Source organism: Anarrhichthys ocellatus, unplaced genomic scaffold (genome assembly GCF_004355925.1).
Source record: "Anarrhichthys ocellatus isolate YVR2014 unplaced genomic scaffold, GSC_Weel_1.0 scaffold674, whole genome shotgun sequence".
Classification (NCBI taxonomy): domain Eukaryota; kingdom Metazoa; phylum Chordata; class Actinopteri; order Perciformes; family Anarhichadidae; genus Anarrhichthys; species Anarrhichthys ocellatus.
Window position 1 is genome coordinate 1 of NW_022280648.1, and position 17,438 is coordinate 17,438.

The 17,438-nt window shown below is 42.5% G+C and overlaps 1 protein-coding gene across 1 annotated transcript in view; it reads right to left on the reverse strand.

Moving 5' to 3' along the window:
• Nucleotides 1-12,331: 12,331 nt before the first annotated feature.
• LOC116376894 (butyrophilin-like protein 10) overlaps nucleotides 12,332-17,438 on the reverse strand; it is an 8,286-nt gene continuing 3,179 nt past the window's right edge. Inside the window, exons 2-4 of the mRNA XM_031838390.1 lie at nucleotides 13,481-13,762; nucleotides 13,242-13,361; nucleotides 12,332-12,502 (exon numbers count right to left, since the gene is read on the reverse strand). Coding sequence (XP_031694250.1) covers nucleotides 12,393-12,502; nucleotides 13,242-13,361; nucleotides 13,481-13,762 — 512 coding nt within the window. The 3' untranslated portion in view covers nucleotides 12,332-12,392. The remainder of the gene's footprint in view (nucleotides 12,503-13,241; nucleotides 13,362-13,480; nucleotides 13,763-17,438) is intronic.

Genomic DNA, 17,438 nt, shown 5'->3' on the forward strand with positions numbered 1-17,438 from the left:
AGTTTATCACTAAAACTACATTTTACAGATGACACATGAACACATCATGATAACGTTATAATGTACCTTCAGCCAGTACTCATGTTCACTGAGCAGAGCCTGAAGGCATCATAATGTAACTGAAGTGAACCTCTGTTGGTTAGCTGCTAACGTTACTAGCTCTCCTCCTGTTGGTTAGCCGTTAGCGGTGCTGCTTATGTTACTAGCTCTCCTCCTGTTGCTTTAAACACTGATTGGTTGTTTACAATGAAACATGATCAGAGATCAGAGACTAGAAACATGTTCTACTGAGTCAGTAACACTTTATTTACTCTGATGGTTAGCGTTAAAACTTTATTTACACTATGATGGTTAACGTTAAAACTTTATTTACACTCTGATGGTTAACGTTAAAACTTTATTTACACTCTGATGTTAACGTTAAACTTTATTTACACTGATGGTTAACAGTAAAACTTTATTTACACTCTGATGGTTAACGTTAAACATATTTACACTCTGATGGTTAACATTAAAACTTTATTTACACTGTGCTAGTTAACGGTAAACTGTGAGGGGTCAGTACGGATCAGATACTTATAAATGAAGGCATTATTAATATTTATTCTTTATTCAGGCTCTTTATAATCAGTTAAGGAACTGAAGCTGCTTCGTGTCTCACTGTCTTTCCTTCATAATCATCAGCTCATCACATAATAATAATAATAATATATAATATATAATAATGTATAATAATAATAATGAAACCCCTCTCTCTCCAGTCTCCCCTGCACCCTATACCTGCCTCGCCCACCAGTCCACAGTCCATCCTGGATGGCAGTAGCTCCACCCTGTCGGGCAGCGCCAGCTCCGGAGTCTCCTCCCTCGGCGAGAGCAACTTCGGCGGCGCCTCCTCCTCCGACCCCCCCGCCACAGACACCCTGGAGTCCGTCCCCAGCTGCCAGGCCTGGACCACCGACCAGGAGGACCTGGACTCTCCTTACCAGCCCGTCAGGTACAGCGTCTCCGAGCCCGAAGTCCTGGACGGAGTCAAACCCACACCCTGCCGCAGCCACTCCGCGCCAGGAGGCGTTGTCGCCCAGGCGGCGGTTCAAATCCAGCCCCAACCCCAACACATCTACTACCACCACCAGCACCACTGCCACCCGCACTACCTCCCCCACCACCCGCCTCTCTACAGCCTCCACGAGCCTCCTCCGGCCCTGCCCCCCAAACCCTACCTCAGAGACCTCAGAGAGGGCTGCATCCCAGAGGAGGACCCCCTGAACAACCAGTCCGCTCCTCCTCCTCCGCAGCCGATGCCGCGCAAGATCTCCCAGCCCATCATCGCGGCGACCAAGGAGGAGCAGGCTAAAGTGGCGTGGGAGCACGGCGTCAGCGAGGAGTGAGGAACTCAACTTTTCAGAGTAGAGGAAGAAGGAAGGAAGGAAGGAAGGAAGGAAAGGAGGACTAAAGCTGAGAGACAATGAGAGAAACAAACCAAACCAGTCAGAGGAGTTCTCACCTCTGTGTTCAACATCTGGACATGTCTTTCCTGTGATGCTGCATCTTTGTATACGAGCACATCGAGCCGGATTCGTTTCGGTTCAATTTAAGAAATATGATTTCGTCGTCATGGTAACGGTAATGGTTGGGTCGAGATTTCATTGATAACATGATTTAAAAAACATTCTCGTTCAGAAGGTTTAAGGTTTTAGATTTAATCAAAGCGTGTTGTTTCCTCCATCTCAAGAGTTTAGACAAAAATAATCATCATTTATTTAAATGCTTCAGAATGATTAATGAGACGCTGGAGATGAAGTGATGAAAACAAAGAAATATAATCATGAAGACGAGTTGGTTCTTGAGTCCCGACCGACCAATCACACGACACGCTGGGTCCTCCAGTTATCAACAGCTGAACAAGTTGTTTATATTTTGCAACAGAAGCATCAAAGTGTGTAGATACATCTGCAACACGATATATAGAAGTACATCATTCATTCATATTTAATCCTTTTACGTTTGATTGAAGGCGAGAACGTAGAAATATGCAAGATGAGCGTCGGCTGCTCGAGGATCTAAAGGTTCATTCCACAAATTCAGAAGTCGAGAAGTTATTTCAGCTTTCTGCTACAAAATAAAAGATGGAAATACATTTACAGAGAAGCTATAATAAATATTCACTTATTTTCTATTTTTTAGTGAAAGTAACGACTGTACATTTTTTACAGTGTTTTGTACGCATGTCCGTCCACCGAAGGTTAAAGTTCAAACATTCACTGACGTCTTTAGTTTAGATTTGTTTTTATGTGAAACGTTTAATGACTCTGATATGAACTGAGCTGAGATCAGCTGTTGGTCTCTGACCAGAGAAGAAGACGGTGACCTTTGACCTTTGACCTGTGTGATCAGCAGGCCTCCCGAATACAAAGGAGACTCAACATGTAGAGTTAGGTCGATGCTGATGTTCTGCACTCTATTTATTTTGTGTGATGAGGTCTGAAGATGCTGAGCGCTGACGTTTGATTGACAGCTGATGTGACGTCATAACGACGGCTGGATTCCATTCAGCTGCTGCTTCCTGTTGGCTCCACTCCGTCCTCATTACATATTCATCCAAACCGGTGAACGAGGAGAGGACGATGATCACTGAACCAGCTGATCGTACTGAACAAACTGAGACGGACGTTTAAAACTTAAAGATCTTAAAGAGCATTTAGGATTAAAATCATTAAACGTGTTGATTTGATTATAAAATGTATATTTACGAAGACTTTTTCAACCAATCGGCTCATAAACAATTTAAGTTACGATAAAAGAGTTTTATTTTTCTCCATACTCTTAGTTACTTCACTTCCTGTTTAGTCCCGTTTCCTGCCGCTGTGTTTACTCCGACTTGTTCCCTTCACCTTAAAGGTGCTTCCTTCAGCTGAGGACGAGAGGGGGGAGGAGCTCAAAGGAACACCTGTGACTCTGTCCTGTAGTCTAGATCTAACTTCCACTCTGATTACTAGAAGAAAATGAACAACAGGAGCTTTTATTGTGAAGGTTGAGCTGCGTCGCGTGTTTCTGTGTTCAGGATGTTGAAACATTTAAACATGTGAACACGATCATCGTCTTCACCATAACGACGTCTGTCCCCTCAGGAGCAACTCATACACGGATCATAGTTTATGTTCTGGTTAAAAACATCTTTTAATTATTAACACACGACAGGAAGTAGAAGCACAGCCGATGAGATGAAGGAAGAAGTTTACAGAATGAGACTCAGTGCAGCGGAGGACAAATGTTAAGATCAGCTTAAGTGTAAGAATAACGTTTTATTTATTGATAATTATTCTGATCCACAGTGTTTACAGAGTTCACTGTGTCGTTGGTTTAACGAGCAGTTTGTGAATAATTTGCCTCATAAGAATATATTTAGGGCCCGAGCTACCGACGTCGGGCCGCGAAGGCCCTATTGATATTGTACCCGTTTGGGTAAACGTACGCATGGTTGGAGGACTTGCCATGCATGAAAACTCACCAACTTTTGGGGACTTGTCAGGCCTGGTGAATATAGCCATCTGAAAAAGAATGCATCTTTCTGTGTTAAGAAATGGCTCTCTAGCGCCCCCTACAAGTCGGACCGGCGACGCCCCTCAGCCAGTATGTCCGATTGACTTGAAATGTGACACACATGTCCACTTGAGCTAGAGCTACAAAGAAGCCAATCAAACCCCTAAGCTCCGCCTACTTAGATTTTCCGCCATATTGAATTTAGTGTAAAACACATTTCTGCGAACTCCTCCTACATGCTTAGTCCCATTACTACCAAATTTGCTGTGGATCATTGCTGGATCTACGTCATCAAAAGTCATCAAAAGCTTTTTTGATATCTCTTTTCGTTTACAAGATATGGACCAATAAACTTCTTAGGGGCGTGGCTTAATATCAATACACATAACTTCTCAACCGTTTGTCCTAAAATTACCAGATTTTCAGCATGTGTGCACATCACATCCTGTAACATACCCTGATATTTATTTTGCATTCAACAACTAGGGGGCGCTACAGTAAACCCTTGAAGTTGTGCTTTTTGTCACTTTTTGCAGATTTCAGTCTTCGCACTTTAACGAACTCCTCCTAGAGATTTTAAGAGATCAACTTCTCCTTCGGTCAGGATGCTCTTAAGACCTTTGTGATTAAAAGTTATCAAAATCGAGAGTTTTCATCGAAGAACCTTGACGTGGCGTGGCGGCCATTTTGCCTCATTGTTTATGAAAAAAATAACTTCTTATAAATTGTTATAACTCCAAGGTACATTATCTAATCCGCACAAAACTTCTTCTGCATGATGCTACTTCAAGCCTAAACATACTTCAATTGAAAAAAATTCAATAATTCATAGCACCGCCTACTGGCTAAAGGAAATGTCATATTTTATACTTTTAATTATTCCTCCTAGCCAGGTGATGCCTCATCATGAATTTTGTGAGTTTTCGTTGAACGCTGTTGCCGTGGCGACGCAGTTTGCCATGAAAAAGGAAGCTGATGGTTTAGTGGGTTGGGATGCTCAAAAACACAGGTCACAGGTCATTGGAAGAAATAGTTTATATGATTTTCTTTATTGGCCGTTTTAAATTGCCTCTATAGCGCCCCCTACAATATTTCAAAAGAGCATCCCCAGCGCTACGTTTTGGCTACATGTATGAAACTTGGTAGGCACATGTATCCTATGGAGACTTAAATATAAGTCTCTTGGGACCATGCTCTAAACCCTACCGGAAGTCTGCCATTTTCAATTTTGTATGAATTTATACAATATTTCGACGATGCAGCCCTCGCAGTACGTTTCACTATCTATATATAAAATTTAGATGTATAACATTTGGTAAACAGATGTATCACATGTAGACTTACAAAAAAGCCCCTAGAGCTCTAAGCTCTAAACCCAACCGGAAGTCAGCCATTTTGAATTTAGTGAAAAAAAACACATTTTTGCGAACTCCTACACGCTGGCTCCGATTTCTACGAAATTTGCTGTGGATCATAAGTGGATCTAGATCATCAAAAGTTATCAAAATATTTTTGATCTCTTTGCGTTTACAAGATATGGACCAATACACTTCTTAGGGGCGTGGCAAAATATCAATACACATAACTTCTCAACCATTTGTTCTAAATTCCCAAAATATTCAGCATATGTGCACATCGCATCCAGTAACATACCCTGAGAATTGTTTTGCATTCGACCACTAGGGGGCGCTACAGTAAACCCGCAAAGCCTACTGGCTAAAGGAAATGTCTGATGTAACTCAGCTGGACTTGTTCCAAACGGTCCCAAACTTCTCATGCTTGATAACACTCATGGCCTGAGGATGTCTACGGGCTGATTTTCACTAATACTCACAGCGCCACCTGCTGGGCAAAGGAAATCTGGATTTTATGATAAACACCTCTGATTTACATGACTTTTACACCATGTGGTTTACATTTGACACAGAGCTACATGATGCATGTTTGCACGTGTTCTGTAGCACCAGGCAGCGGATACAGGAAGCATCGGACTATTTGCAAAGCATCATTTCCGGCATCAGGCGGTCCACGCGGGATTAAAAACGCCTCACTCGCGGACGCGCTGTCCGACGGTTTCGGACGGTCGCGGACGTTCTCGGACGCGCAGGCCGGAGTCCCGCCGCCACCCCCGACACGCTGGAGGATGCGAAGGCCCGTTCATCGCTGCTCGCAGCTTTAATTATTATTGAGTTGGAGCCGACGATGTTCAACGTGTTCAAATATTAAGTTTATTCATTCAGTGTTCAGTTTATTAGGTACAGCGAGCCAACACGAATCAAGACATGGAGGTTATAATATTCATATTTTTGTTGTAGACTAAAGAGTTTTTTTTTGTTATTTAACACAATTGATATGCATGGAGGGGTGCACAAAATAATAGAAACACCTGTCGGTTCATCATGCTTCAAAATGACCGTAAAGAAAACTGAACATTATGACTTCATGGAGGGAGGAGCTATCACAGGACTCTATTAGGTTTAGCTTGGTGTACCTAATAAAATAGTGTTTAATCATCCTTAGTTCAGTCAATCATCCAGACTTTCACATGATTGCTGAGAGATTGTTCACAAGTCTGTGAAGATAAGAAACTATGCAAAGCCCTGTGATGAGAGAAGCCCACTTTGAAGTATTTTTATTTGTATTTCTTTAAGCATTGAAGTTGTTGTTCCTGCACTACATGCATGTTTCAGAGGGACATGCTACATGCTACAAGGTGGTACGTGTTAAAGTGACAGAAGCCGAGCGGAAGTAGGCGGTAGAGAGGAAGATGAGCAGCATCTGAAAGGAGCACGTGGTCACACTAAAACCACTGAACACACGTGTGTGTTTGTATTTCTGGGTTTTCTGTGAATGCTGTAATGGACCAAAAGAGGAAAAGGAACGCAGATATGAGCGATGAGAAAGGGGAGGAGGAGGAGGAAGAAGAGGAAGGGGAGGAGGAGGCTTGATTTCTGTATTTCTACTGATCAAAGAGGGGAAACCTTGTAAACATGTAGATTGTCTCTACTTGTACTTTCTGATGTGAAACAGTTCTTAAACCTAAACACGAGTTCCTTTAGTCTGATGATGGAGATGATTGAGGGCAGCTGAGGGAGGTTTATTATTTTATTATTTATGTGTTTTGCATCGACGACGATAAGAAACAGGAGTTACTCTGAAGGCGATCCTGTGAAATGATGCTGAAAGCTGTCTCTTGTGTGTATAAATCTCTGTTGTGTTAGCATGGGTATAAACTGTGACGTGTATAACAGTAGATGTAAATACTTACAGTTTTCTTTCCTACTCACTAATAAAACCTGCCGTGTTGTGGATTCATGATTAATGAGAAACATTAAACGATATTGTTTTATTGACCAGATGTGATTCAGTCTTCCTTCATTTCAAATGTTTACTGAAGATCCAGTTAAGCTGTAAACACACGGAGGCTGTGATGGAAGAACAAAACTATAGTACAACATCATATGCTATGTTTTTCTAAGGCTTTTAAATATTATCTGATGACTTTTCAGACTCTTCCAACTTACTTTACGGTCACTTTATGACTTGTTTTGACATAAAACACCACAACACAAATGTCTTTTTACTACAATTAATACTGTTCCTTTTTTCGACATACAATTTAACCTCCGGAAGAACTTCTCACACATCCCGAGGGAGGTTGGGGACATGGAATCCGAATGGACCATGTTCAAAGCCTCTATGAGCTGTGGCCGGAAGGTCATCGGTGCCTGTCGTGGCGGCAACCCGAGAACCCGGTGGTGGACACCGGAGGTGAGGGAAGCCGTCAAGCTGAAGAAGGAGACCTTCAAGGCCTGGTTGGCCCAGGGGTCTCCCGAAGCAGCTGACAGGTACCGGCAGGCCAGGAGGGCTGCAGCTGCAGTGGTCACGAATGCTAAAACTCGGGCATGGGAGGAGTTCGGGGAGGCCATGGAGAAGGACTTTCGGTTGGCCTCAAGGAGGTTCTGGCAAACCATCCGACGGCTCAGGAAGGGAAAGCAGGGCTTACCCCAGGCTGTTCTCAGCAGGGGGGGGGAACTGCTGACCCGGACAGGGGACATCGTCGGGCGGTGGAAAGAGCACTTTGAGGAACTCCTAAACCCGACCAACATGTCCTCTGCAGAAGAGGCAGCGCCTGAAGATCTAGGGGGAGGCTCACCCATATCCCTGGCAGAGGCCGCTGAATTAGTCAAAAAGCTCCTCGGTGGCAAGGCGCCGGGGGTGGATGAGATCCGCCCTGAGATGCTGAAGGCGCTGGACATAGTTGGGCTGTCCTGGCTGACACGCCTCTTCAATGTCGCATGGGGGTCGGGATCAGTGCCCATGGACTGGCAGACCGGGGTGGTGGTTCCCATTTTCAAAAAGGGGGACCGGAGAGTGTGCTCTAATTACCGGGGTATCACACTACTCAGCCTCCCGGGGAAGGCTTATGCCAGGGTGCTGGAAAGGAGGCTCCGACCGTTTGTCGAACCTCAGATTCAAGAGGAGCAGTGCGGATTCCGTCCCGGCCGTGGAACAGTGGACCAGCTCTTTACCCTCGCAAGACTACTGGAGGGGTTCTGGGAGTTTGCCCAACCAGTCTACATGTGCTTTGTGGACTTGGAGAAGGCTTTCGACCGGGTCCCTCGGGGGTTCTTGTGGGGGGTGCTGCGGGAGTATGGGGTGCCGGACCCGTTACAACGGGCGATCCGGTCTCTGTACGACTGCAGTAGGAGCTGTGTCCGCATTCTCGGCAATAAGTCAGACACGTTCCCGGTGGGTGTTGGGTGAGGGTAAGATGGAGCGGGAGATCGACAGACGGATCGGTGCGGCTGCAGTAGTAAAGCAGGCGCTGCGCCGGACCATCTTGGTGAAGAGGGAGCTGAGCCGGAAGGCAAAGCTCTCAATTTACCACTCGGTCTACGTTCCTACCCTCACCTATGGTCACGAACTCTGGGTCGTGACCGAAAGGACAAGGTCGCGGCTACAAGCGGCCGAAATGAGCTTCCTCCGTAGGGTGGCCGGGCTCAGCCTTAGAGATAGGGTAAGGAGCTCGGTCATCAGGAGGGAGCTTGGAGTCGAGCCGCTACTCCTTCGCGTCGAAAGGAGTCAGCTGAGGTGGTTCGGGCATCTAATTAGGATGCCTCCTGGACGCCTCCCACTGGAGGTTTTCCAGGCACGTCCAACTGGGAAGAGACTCCGGGGAAGACCCAGAACACGCTGGAGAGATTACATCTCCCAGCTGGCCTGGGAACGCCTCGGGATCCCCCAGAATGAGCTGGAACATGTTGCCGGTGAGAGGGAGGTCTGGGTCGGCCTGCTTGGCCTGTTGCCACCGCGACCCGACCCCGGATAAGCGGAGGAAAATGGATGGATGGATGGAATTTAACTTCGATGGACACTTTTTAACTTTTTAAGACTTACAATAAACTTTCCATGACTTTTTACAACATACTATAACTGCCTTTTTTCGATATACTACACTTCAACTTTGTTCGACAAACAATTCAATTTCTTTTTTCGACATAAATACTATGACTTTTTTAAAACTTTTTTCGAGATACTTTGAATTTTTACGACATACTTCACGATGACTTTTTAATTAGTTTTTTTGACATACTACGATATGACTTTTTAGGATTTTTTACGGCATATGATACTATAACCTTTTCAAACATTCTGAATACTTTTTAAATTAACATACTATACAATGACACATTACTTTTTTCAACATATTAGACTATGACATACTTTGACTTTATCCACGGCACACTAAGCTGTGACTTGTGAAAAGTGATGTTTTGCACATAATTATTGCAGTAGTGAAAATAAAAGACAAGCAAGTTCTGCCAACAGTGAAGAAACGTGAATAAAATAAACTAGATTAACAGTACTGACAAAATATGAAAGTTCACAATATATCTTTTATAAAGGAAGAACGTAACAGCTGTGCAGGCATTTCAATGTTTAGTCCATGGAATGTGCAAAAAGTCAGAAAGTCTCAGAGTCCTGGAGGATTACAGCCTCTATAGAATGATATACTGCAGCCTTTGACAGGTCTCACTTCTTCAGCTGCTGATGTCTTCGGTGATGATTGAGCGCAGGAAGCGTAGGGACTCCACAGTTTGGACCGCGGAATCAAACAAGGTGAAAGGGAGAAAAACGCTATAGTGGGATAGTTTAGTGTGTCAAAAAAAAGTCAAAGTTGTCGTAGTAAAAAGAATCTACCATATACAATGTCAAAAAAGTCATAGTATAGTATGTTGAAAATCGCCCTAGAGTAATGCGCAAAAACGTCACAGTATACCGTGTAGAAAAAAGTACTGAAAAAGTCAAAAAATCAAAGTAAATTATGTCGAAAAAAAGTCATAGTATAGGATTTCAAAAAAAGTCATGTTAAAGTATGTCATTAAAAAGTCAAAGAATATGTCGAAAAAAGTATGTCGAAAAAAGTCTGTAAAGTGTGTCGTAAAAAAGTAATTGTAATGTATGTTGAAAAGTCGTAATATAGTATTATAGTAAAAACATCATTGTATAGCATGTCGTAAAAGAGTCAAAGAATATTATGTTGAAAAAAGGTCATAGTATATGACTGCGAAAAAAGTCAATAAAGTGTTAACGAAAAAAGTAGTAATTTTCTCATAGACTTCTATACAACCAGAGGGGTCGCCCCCTGGTGGACACTAGAGAGAATGCAGCTTTCACTTTTCAGAACCGGTGGTTTGGAGCCAATAAACTTTGGAACAGCGTAGTTTGTTAAGAAGTTGCCACTAGAGACTACGCTTGTCTGTAATGTAAGAAGTAGAGGTTGTGAACTGTAAACAAAACAATTTAAGGAAAAGGATCATCTCACCATCAACGAGAAAAAAATGGAAAGAGGTCTCCAGGAGTTTATTTCACATTTTAATAGTTCATGTCCAGGTTTCATGTTCGGTGATGAAGACAATAAAATACATCAAGCGAGCGTTAACACTTATTTTTTTGGCAATTGAGAACAACAAATTTTGCCTTGTCCATTCACAATCTCTAATGTCTAACATTAGGATTAGAATAGAAATACGTGAATAAAAACACGGCTGTTTGGTTTGTCACTTTAATGCTTCACACCGGCCCTTTAAGTAACAGCTGCTGTGATTGTCACAGTATTTAGTTGTTGACATTTAAGTTTAACAAAAAGAGCTTTCACCATTAGAATACTTTTTTCTTCATGGTGTCATGTAACATTGGGCTGACAATAAACATACAACTTAAATTCATACAAGCGAGCAGATGGCAGCGTACACGTGCGATTTAAAAACAAAAGAGTCCAGAAATAGAGAAATAGAGAAGTAACTTAAACACGTCTAACATTCAAACCACACAATGAACAGTTACTCTTCAGTGTCTGTTTGGGATCATTTCTAGCCTCATGTCTTTGTTCTGCATAGAATTACATGATACGGTTATATATGCTGAACAACCAGGAACCTGACGTGCTTTCATAGAACATTCAGTTCAATCTATTTATACATCACAACATCTCAAACGTCTGACAAAGGACCGGTCCCTGTTCTTGTCTTGTTAGACCTTCGTGCTGCATCGGACCCCGTTGATCATCACGTTATTACAAAGACTGGAACCTTTAACTGGCACATAAGGAACCGCAGTAAGCTGGTTCAAGTGTTATTTATCAGATTGATAAATAAGTAGTATAAAAGTATTCCATCAGACTGTCGGTTGTAAAACATCTGTAGTTCAAAAGCACTGAAACATGGGTCTGAAAAGATTTGAGGCTTGAAAACAGCAACGCACCAACAGAACCTCACCACTCATTTCTCAAAGAAAGCAGACGGTACCGGTTTTGTATATTGCTCTGGAGCTCACATTATTAACACCACAAACATAAAAACACATCAACGCGTTCGGCACAGTCTTACCTCTCTCATGGTACCCATATGTTGTTGATTGGACTCATGGTTTTGGTATAAAGGGCAGAGGCCTTTTGAAATTCATATTGTGACGTCATTATTAAATAACCCAAGATATGATTGTTGTTTCTCTTGAACACTGGAATTAGTTTATTAGGCTCCATGTTTCAGGTTAAATTTAAATGATATAACTCATCAAACACTCAGGAATGATCAGCCTCATGTGACTGAATGAAATGATGGTAAATGATGTAAAAGGTGTTTCGTCTCTCGGCGTGTCTGGAAGGCGGCTCTCGTGCGTCCTCGCTCCTCAGAGCAGGAATAAGAGCTTTGGGACGGCCGTCAATATGGCGGAGCAGAACAACTTACGGTTCAAGCGAAGAGCGAGGAAACGACAAATAAGAGACTTGGGATGTTCCCGCTGTGCAGGTGAACCATCACACAGTGTAAGCTGGGATCGGCTGCAGCTACCCCACGACCCTGAATAGGAGGAGCGGTTGCAGATAATGGATGGATGTGGGTAGGGCTCGCTAGTTAGCTGATGGACTGTGAGAGAGCATTCACATCTCATCTCGTGATAGTTTCATGTGAGAGAGCGAGCTCATTATACATTTCCCATTAATCACATGATCGTTGTGCACACAGCCCCCCCCACGCTGTTTTGCAGCCCTTTCTTTGCTAAACTGTGTTTGAAGCGGCTGCAGCGCGTCTCGGTGTGATCAGCCCACATGGATCACTGTTGATGCATTTATGAATGAACTATTTAAACATTGATGTAGACCGTCCCTCTTTGACCTGAACCTAACTCTAACCTGAACCTCAGACCTCTGGAGGTCTGACAGAAGGTGAGGACCGGACACAATGTCCTCCCTCCCTCCCTCCCTCCCTCCCTCCCTCCCTCCCACACACACACACACACACACACACACACACACACACACACACACACTGAGCCACAGAGCTATAGAGCTATGAAGCGTCCTTTGACTCAGGTAGCAGACCTGAAGGATCTCCACATGAACTGATGTCCCTGTTAGCTTTTTTCTTGTCAACCGGAGCTTGTCCCTGCTGATGAGGACCTGCAGCACAGAAATGAGTGTATACGTTACATCAAGTTAACGTTATTAGTATAAAGTATTTTGGTGATTCACACAAAAATATATACATTTTTTGTATCTTTTAAAAGTCTTTCAAACAGGTGATGGTGGAGATTGATTGAACAGTTTCTCATGAAGTAATTTGTTTCACCAAACATTCATGTTAAACCGGTGACAACGTGTACATCTGACTTCTTACTCTCATACGTTAGTATATTAATGCTTCACACTTCTCTGCTGTGTGGCTAACTAATCCTTTAGTGTAACTGTAGAGCAGCAGAAACTCTACATGTGTTCACACTGAACCACAGCTGTTTATAAACTCTGGAATAAAAAGCTCTTCTCTGTCTGATCTACCTGCATTCTGCAATGTTTAGCTTTATTGTGTGCTGTGGATGAACTCACTTATTGTAAGTCTCTTTAGAGAAAAGCTGAATTAATCATGTCCACAAATATATGAAGAGCTCAGCCTCATGAACAGAATTATGAAAAACATCTCATTAAAACCTATTGTTCCATCACATGAAGCTATTTGACTCTTAAAACTAAGACAAACTTAAGTTCTCCAACTATAAAACATCAATATCTGAGCTGCTTTATTCAGACCTGGAACATGAGCAGCACCACCAGCAGCATTGAGCCGACACACTAGTTGTATCAGAGCATCTGTTGATGTCTGCACATTATGGACACACTGGTAGAATAATTTGTATAAACTTACTGTTCTTGCGGCGTATTGTGATGCACTTCCTATAAACAAGCAGAGCTTGAACTGCAAGAACACTGACACCTCCAAAAATAAATCCAGCAACCCATCCGATCCAGTCTCTAGGCACATGCTCTGAAACACATCACAACAATAAAATGTAACTGCAGCTCATGTTCAGCACACAGACGACACAAAGCAACAACTGAACATCTGAATCCACTAAGACATGAACAACAACAATGAAGTCTCACTACTGATGTGCACAAAGGTCTCAGAAGTCATTCTGTGCTTGATGTCTTCCTGCTCGACTACACAGCGATAGCGGCCCGTCTTCTTCAAGGTGATGTACAGAGTGACGTCGTAGCTGCCTCCTCTCGCTGAGACCTGTGGTTCCTCAGCAGGAAGTCTGTTTCCATCACTGTCCTGCCATTCTACTGCAGGTTGTGGAGAAGCACCTCGAACCTCACACTGTAACAGCGCCCAGACATCTGTGGCATCAAGCGTCCTGATGAACGGCTCTGGAGCTGCTGCAACTGTGAACACAGAATGAACTCCAGATTATTAAGGACGACTGTAGGAACTGTGTTTAAGAGAGAGAGAAGAACAGAGAAACGAGAAGTCTTCACCCATTTAATCCATCGGTCACAATAGAGACCGTAAAAAAAGTTTCCAGTTAAAAGGCTGTAAAATGTTTACTGAATATTGTATCAATGCATTTCCAGCAAATATTGAAATAATAAAAGGTGTAAAAGAAATATGTGCAGAGCCACGTTTGCCACACCGACTATAATCCTGCGGGCTTAATAATAATAATAATAATAATAATAACAACTAGAAAATTTCACAAGAAATTTTGACAGTGTGGCTTCTACTGCCCAAAGATGTCACAATATACAGGTGCTGGTCATATAATTAGAATATCATCAGAAAGTTGATTTATTTCACTAATTCCATTCAAAAAGTGAAACTTGTCTCTTATATTCATTCATTACACACAGACTGATATATTTCAAATGTTTATTTCTTTTAATTTTGATGATTATAACTGACAACTAAGGAAAATCCCAAATTCAGTATTTCAGAAAATTAGAATATTACTTCAGACCAATACAAAGAAAGGATTTTTAGAAATCTTGGCCAACTGAAAAGTATGAACATGAAAAGTATGAGCATGTACAGCACTCAATACTTAGTTGGGGCTCCTTTTGCCTGAATTACTGCAGCAATGCGGCGTGGCATGGAGTCGATCAGTCTGTGGCACTGCTCAGGTGTTATGAGAGCCCAGGTTGCTCTGATAGTGGCCTTCAGCTCTTCTGCATTGTTGGGTCTGGCATTTCGCATCATCCTCTTCACAATACCCCATAGATGTTCTATGGGGTTAAGGTCAGGCGAGTTTGCTGGCCCATTAAGAACAGGGATACCATGGTCCTTAAACCAGGTACTGGTTGCTTTGGCACTGTGTGCAGGTGCCAAGTCCTGTTGGAAAATGAAATCTGCATCTCCATAAAGTTGGTCAGCAGCAGGAAGCATGAAGTGCTCTAAAACTTCCTGGTATACGGCTGCGTTGACCTTGGACCTCAGAAAACACAGTGGACCAACACCAGCAGATGACATGGCACCCCAAACCATCACTGACTGTGGAAACTTTACACTGGACCTCAAGCAACGTGGATTGTGTCTCTCCTCTCTTCCTCCAGACTCTGATTTCCAAAGGAAATGCAAAATTCACTTTCATCAGAGAACATAACTTTGGACCACTCAGCAGCAGTCCAGTCCTTTTTGTCTTCAGCCCAGGCGAGACGCTTCTGACGCTGTCTGTTGTTCAAGAGTGGCTTGACACAAGGAATGCGACAGCCGAAACCCATGTCTTGCATACGTCTGTGCGTAGTGGTTCTTGAAGCACTGACTCCAGCTGCAGTCCACTCTTTCTGAATCTCCCCCACATTTTTGAATGGGTTTTGTTTCACAATCCTCTCCAGGGTGCGGTTATCCCTATTGCTTCTACACTTTTTTCTACCACATCTTTTCCTTCCCTTCGCCTCTCTATTAATGTGCTTGGACACAGAGCTCTGTGAACAGCCAGCCTCTTTTGCAATGACCTTTTGTGTCTTGCCCTCCTTGTGCAAGGTGTCAATGGTCGTCTTTTGGACAACTGTCAAGTCAGCAGTCTTCCCCATGATTGTGTAGCCTACAGAACTAGACTGAGAGACCATTTAAAGGCCTTTGCAGGTGTTTAGAGTTAATTAGCTGATTAGAGTGTGGCACCAGGTGTCTTCAATATTGAACCTTTTCACAATATTCTAATTTTCTGAAATACTGAATTTGGGATTTTCCTTAGTTGTCAGTTATAATCATCAAAATTAAAAGAAATAAACATTTGAAATATATCAGTCTGTGTGTAATGAATGAATATAATAGACAAGTTTCACTTTTTGAATGGAATTAGTGAAATAAATCAACTTTCTGATGATATTCTAATTATATGACCAGCACCTGTATAGCTACACACGCCGATGTTACCGATAGTATCGTTGAGGTTCGATTGAGATATCGCTTCTCTCTTTTCTGCATTTTAGATTCATACTCTTGGATTGAATCTTGTATTTGTGATGGACAGTCCACAAATGGCTCCCGTCATTTCTGTACTGGACATAAACATCTTTGTTTGAGAAGCCTTTGGAAATGATGGGAGCTAACGCTCCCATCATTTCTGTCTTTGAGATATAAACCTTTGTTTGAGAAACTCTGAAATTTTCTAGTTATTATTTATCCTTTTACTTTAAGTCTTCTATGGTGGTGATTTGCTTAGAAACACAAAATTCAAAAACATCTCTTCATCATTATTATTAATGAAGTATAATAATGTGTGCAGAGCTCGTGTTAGAAGGTAAACATCATAATTCATCTCTAATATCTATTTTATATTCATGTGAAAACATCTCCTTCAAACTACTGGATTTATTATAGTTTATCACCAAAACTACATTTTACAGATGACATGTGAACACATCATGATAAAGTTATAATGTACCTTCAGCCAGTACTCATGTTCACTGAGCAGAGCCTGAAGGCATCATCATGTAACTGAAGTGAACCTCCCTACGTTAGCCGTAAGCTCCAGTGCGGCTAACGTCATTAGCTGTCCTCCTGGATCAAACCAGATCCACCTCTATAGGTTTTGGCGTAGATGTGTACTTAATCACTTAATGTGGATCCTCTACAGAGTTCATAAATGACGCCTCAGGTCCACTGAAATGTTCCTAAACTATAACCGCTGTTTCAACATCACTGTGGGTGTCTTTGGAATGGTTTCTTTCTCACCTGAAAACAATCCAGAATTTATAACTTTTTAAAAGCAAAAACTGTTTTAATAATAAGTGACAGAAGTTAAGACTGGCAACGGTGAGAAACGGAACGAGAACTCAAAGTGACGAATAGGAAAGAGCCTAGTTCAGAATCCGGTGAATAGAGAGCGTCTTTAGACACTAACTCACGTCTCATGGAGACCTCCAAGTCTGTTTTTGTTGCGTTTAGTGAAGCACATTCTGCATAGACAGCTGCTTAAATATGTACATATTCTGTATATAAGAAGTGGACGTAGTCGTCCTGACGTCTCTCGTTAGTTTGTGATGTTTTGAAGGCTCCAGTTCAGAGATTTGGCCGTCTCCATCTTGTTTTTAATCAACCAGTGAACAGGAAGTGACCATATCTGGACTGAGGAGGAGTGACGTAGAGACGCCGTATACATCTCTGGTAGAGACCTGTCAATCACCGTGTAGCCCCGCCCTAAAGCATCCCCTGCTTTATGGTCTGTGTGACTCTAAATGGACCATAATGTACTAAATGAACATCATGCTGTAGTGAAGAAGACTTGAAACTAGAGATTGAGACCATAAACTCATGTTTACAATGTTTACTGAGGTAATAAATCAAGAGAGAAGTAGAGTCATTTTCTCATAGACTTCTATACAACCAGAGGAGTCGCCCCCTGCTGGACACTAGAGAGAATGCAGCTTTAACACATGAAGCATTGGCTTCACTCTGCAGATCTAGAGTTTGTCTCCTGGTTAAATTACACAAATATTCTGCTATCTTTGTGTTTCCTCTACCTCGCTGCGCCGTGCGGGGAAATAAAATCAATGAATCAACAAACACTGATTGATTTTAGGACATGAAATCCAAATTCTTTACATCCAGGCTTCGTTTAAA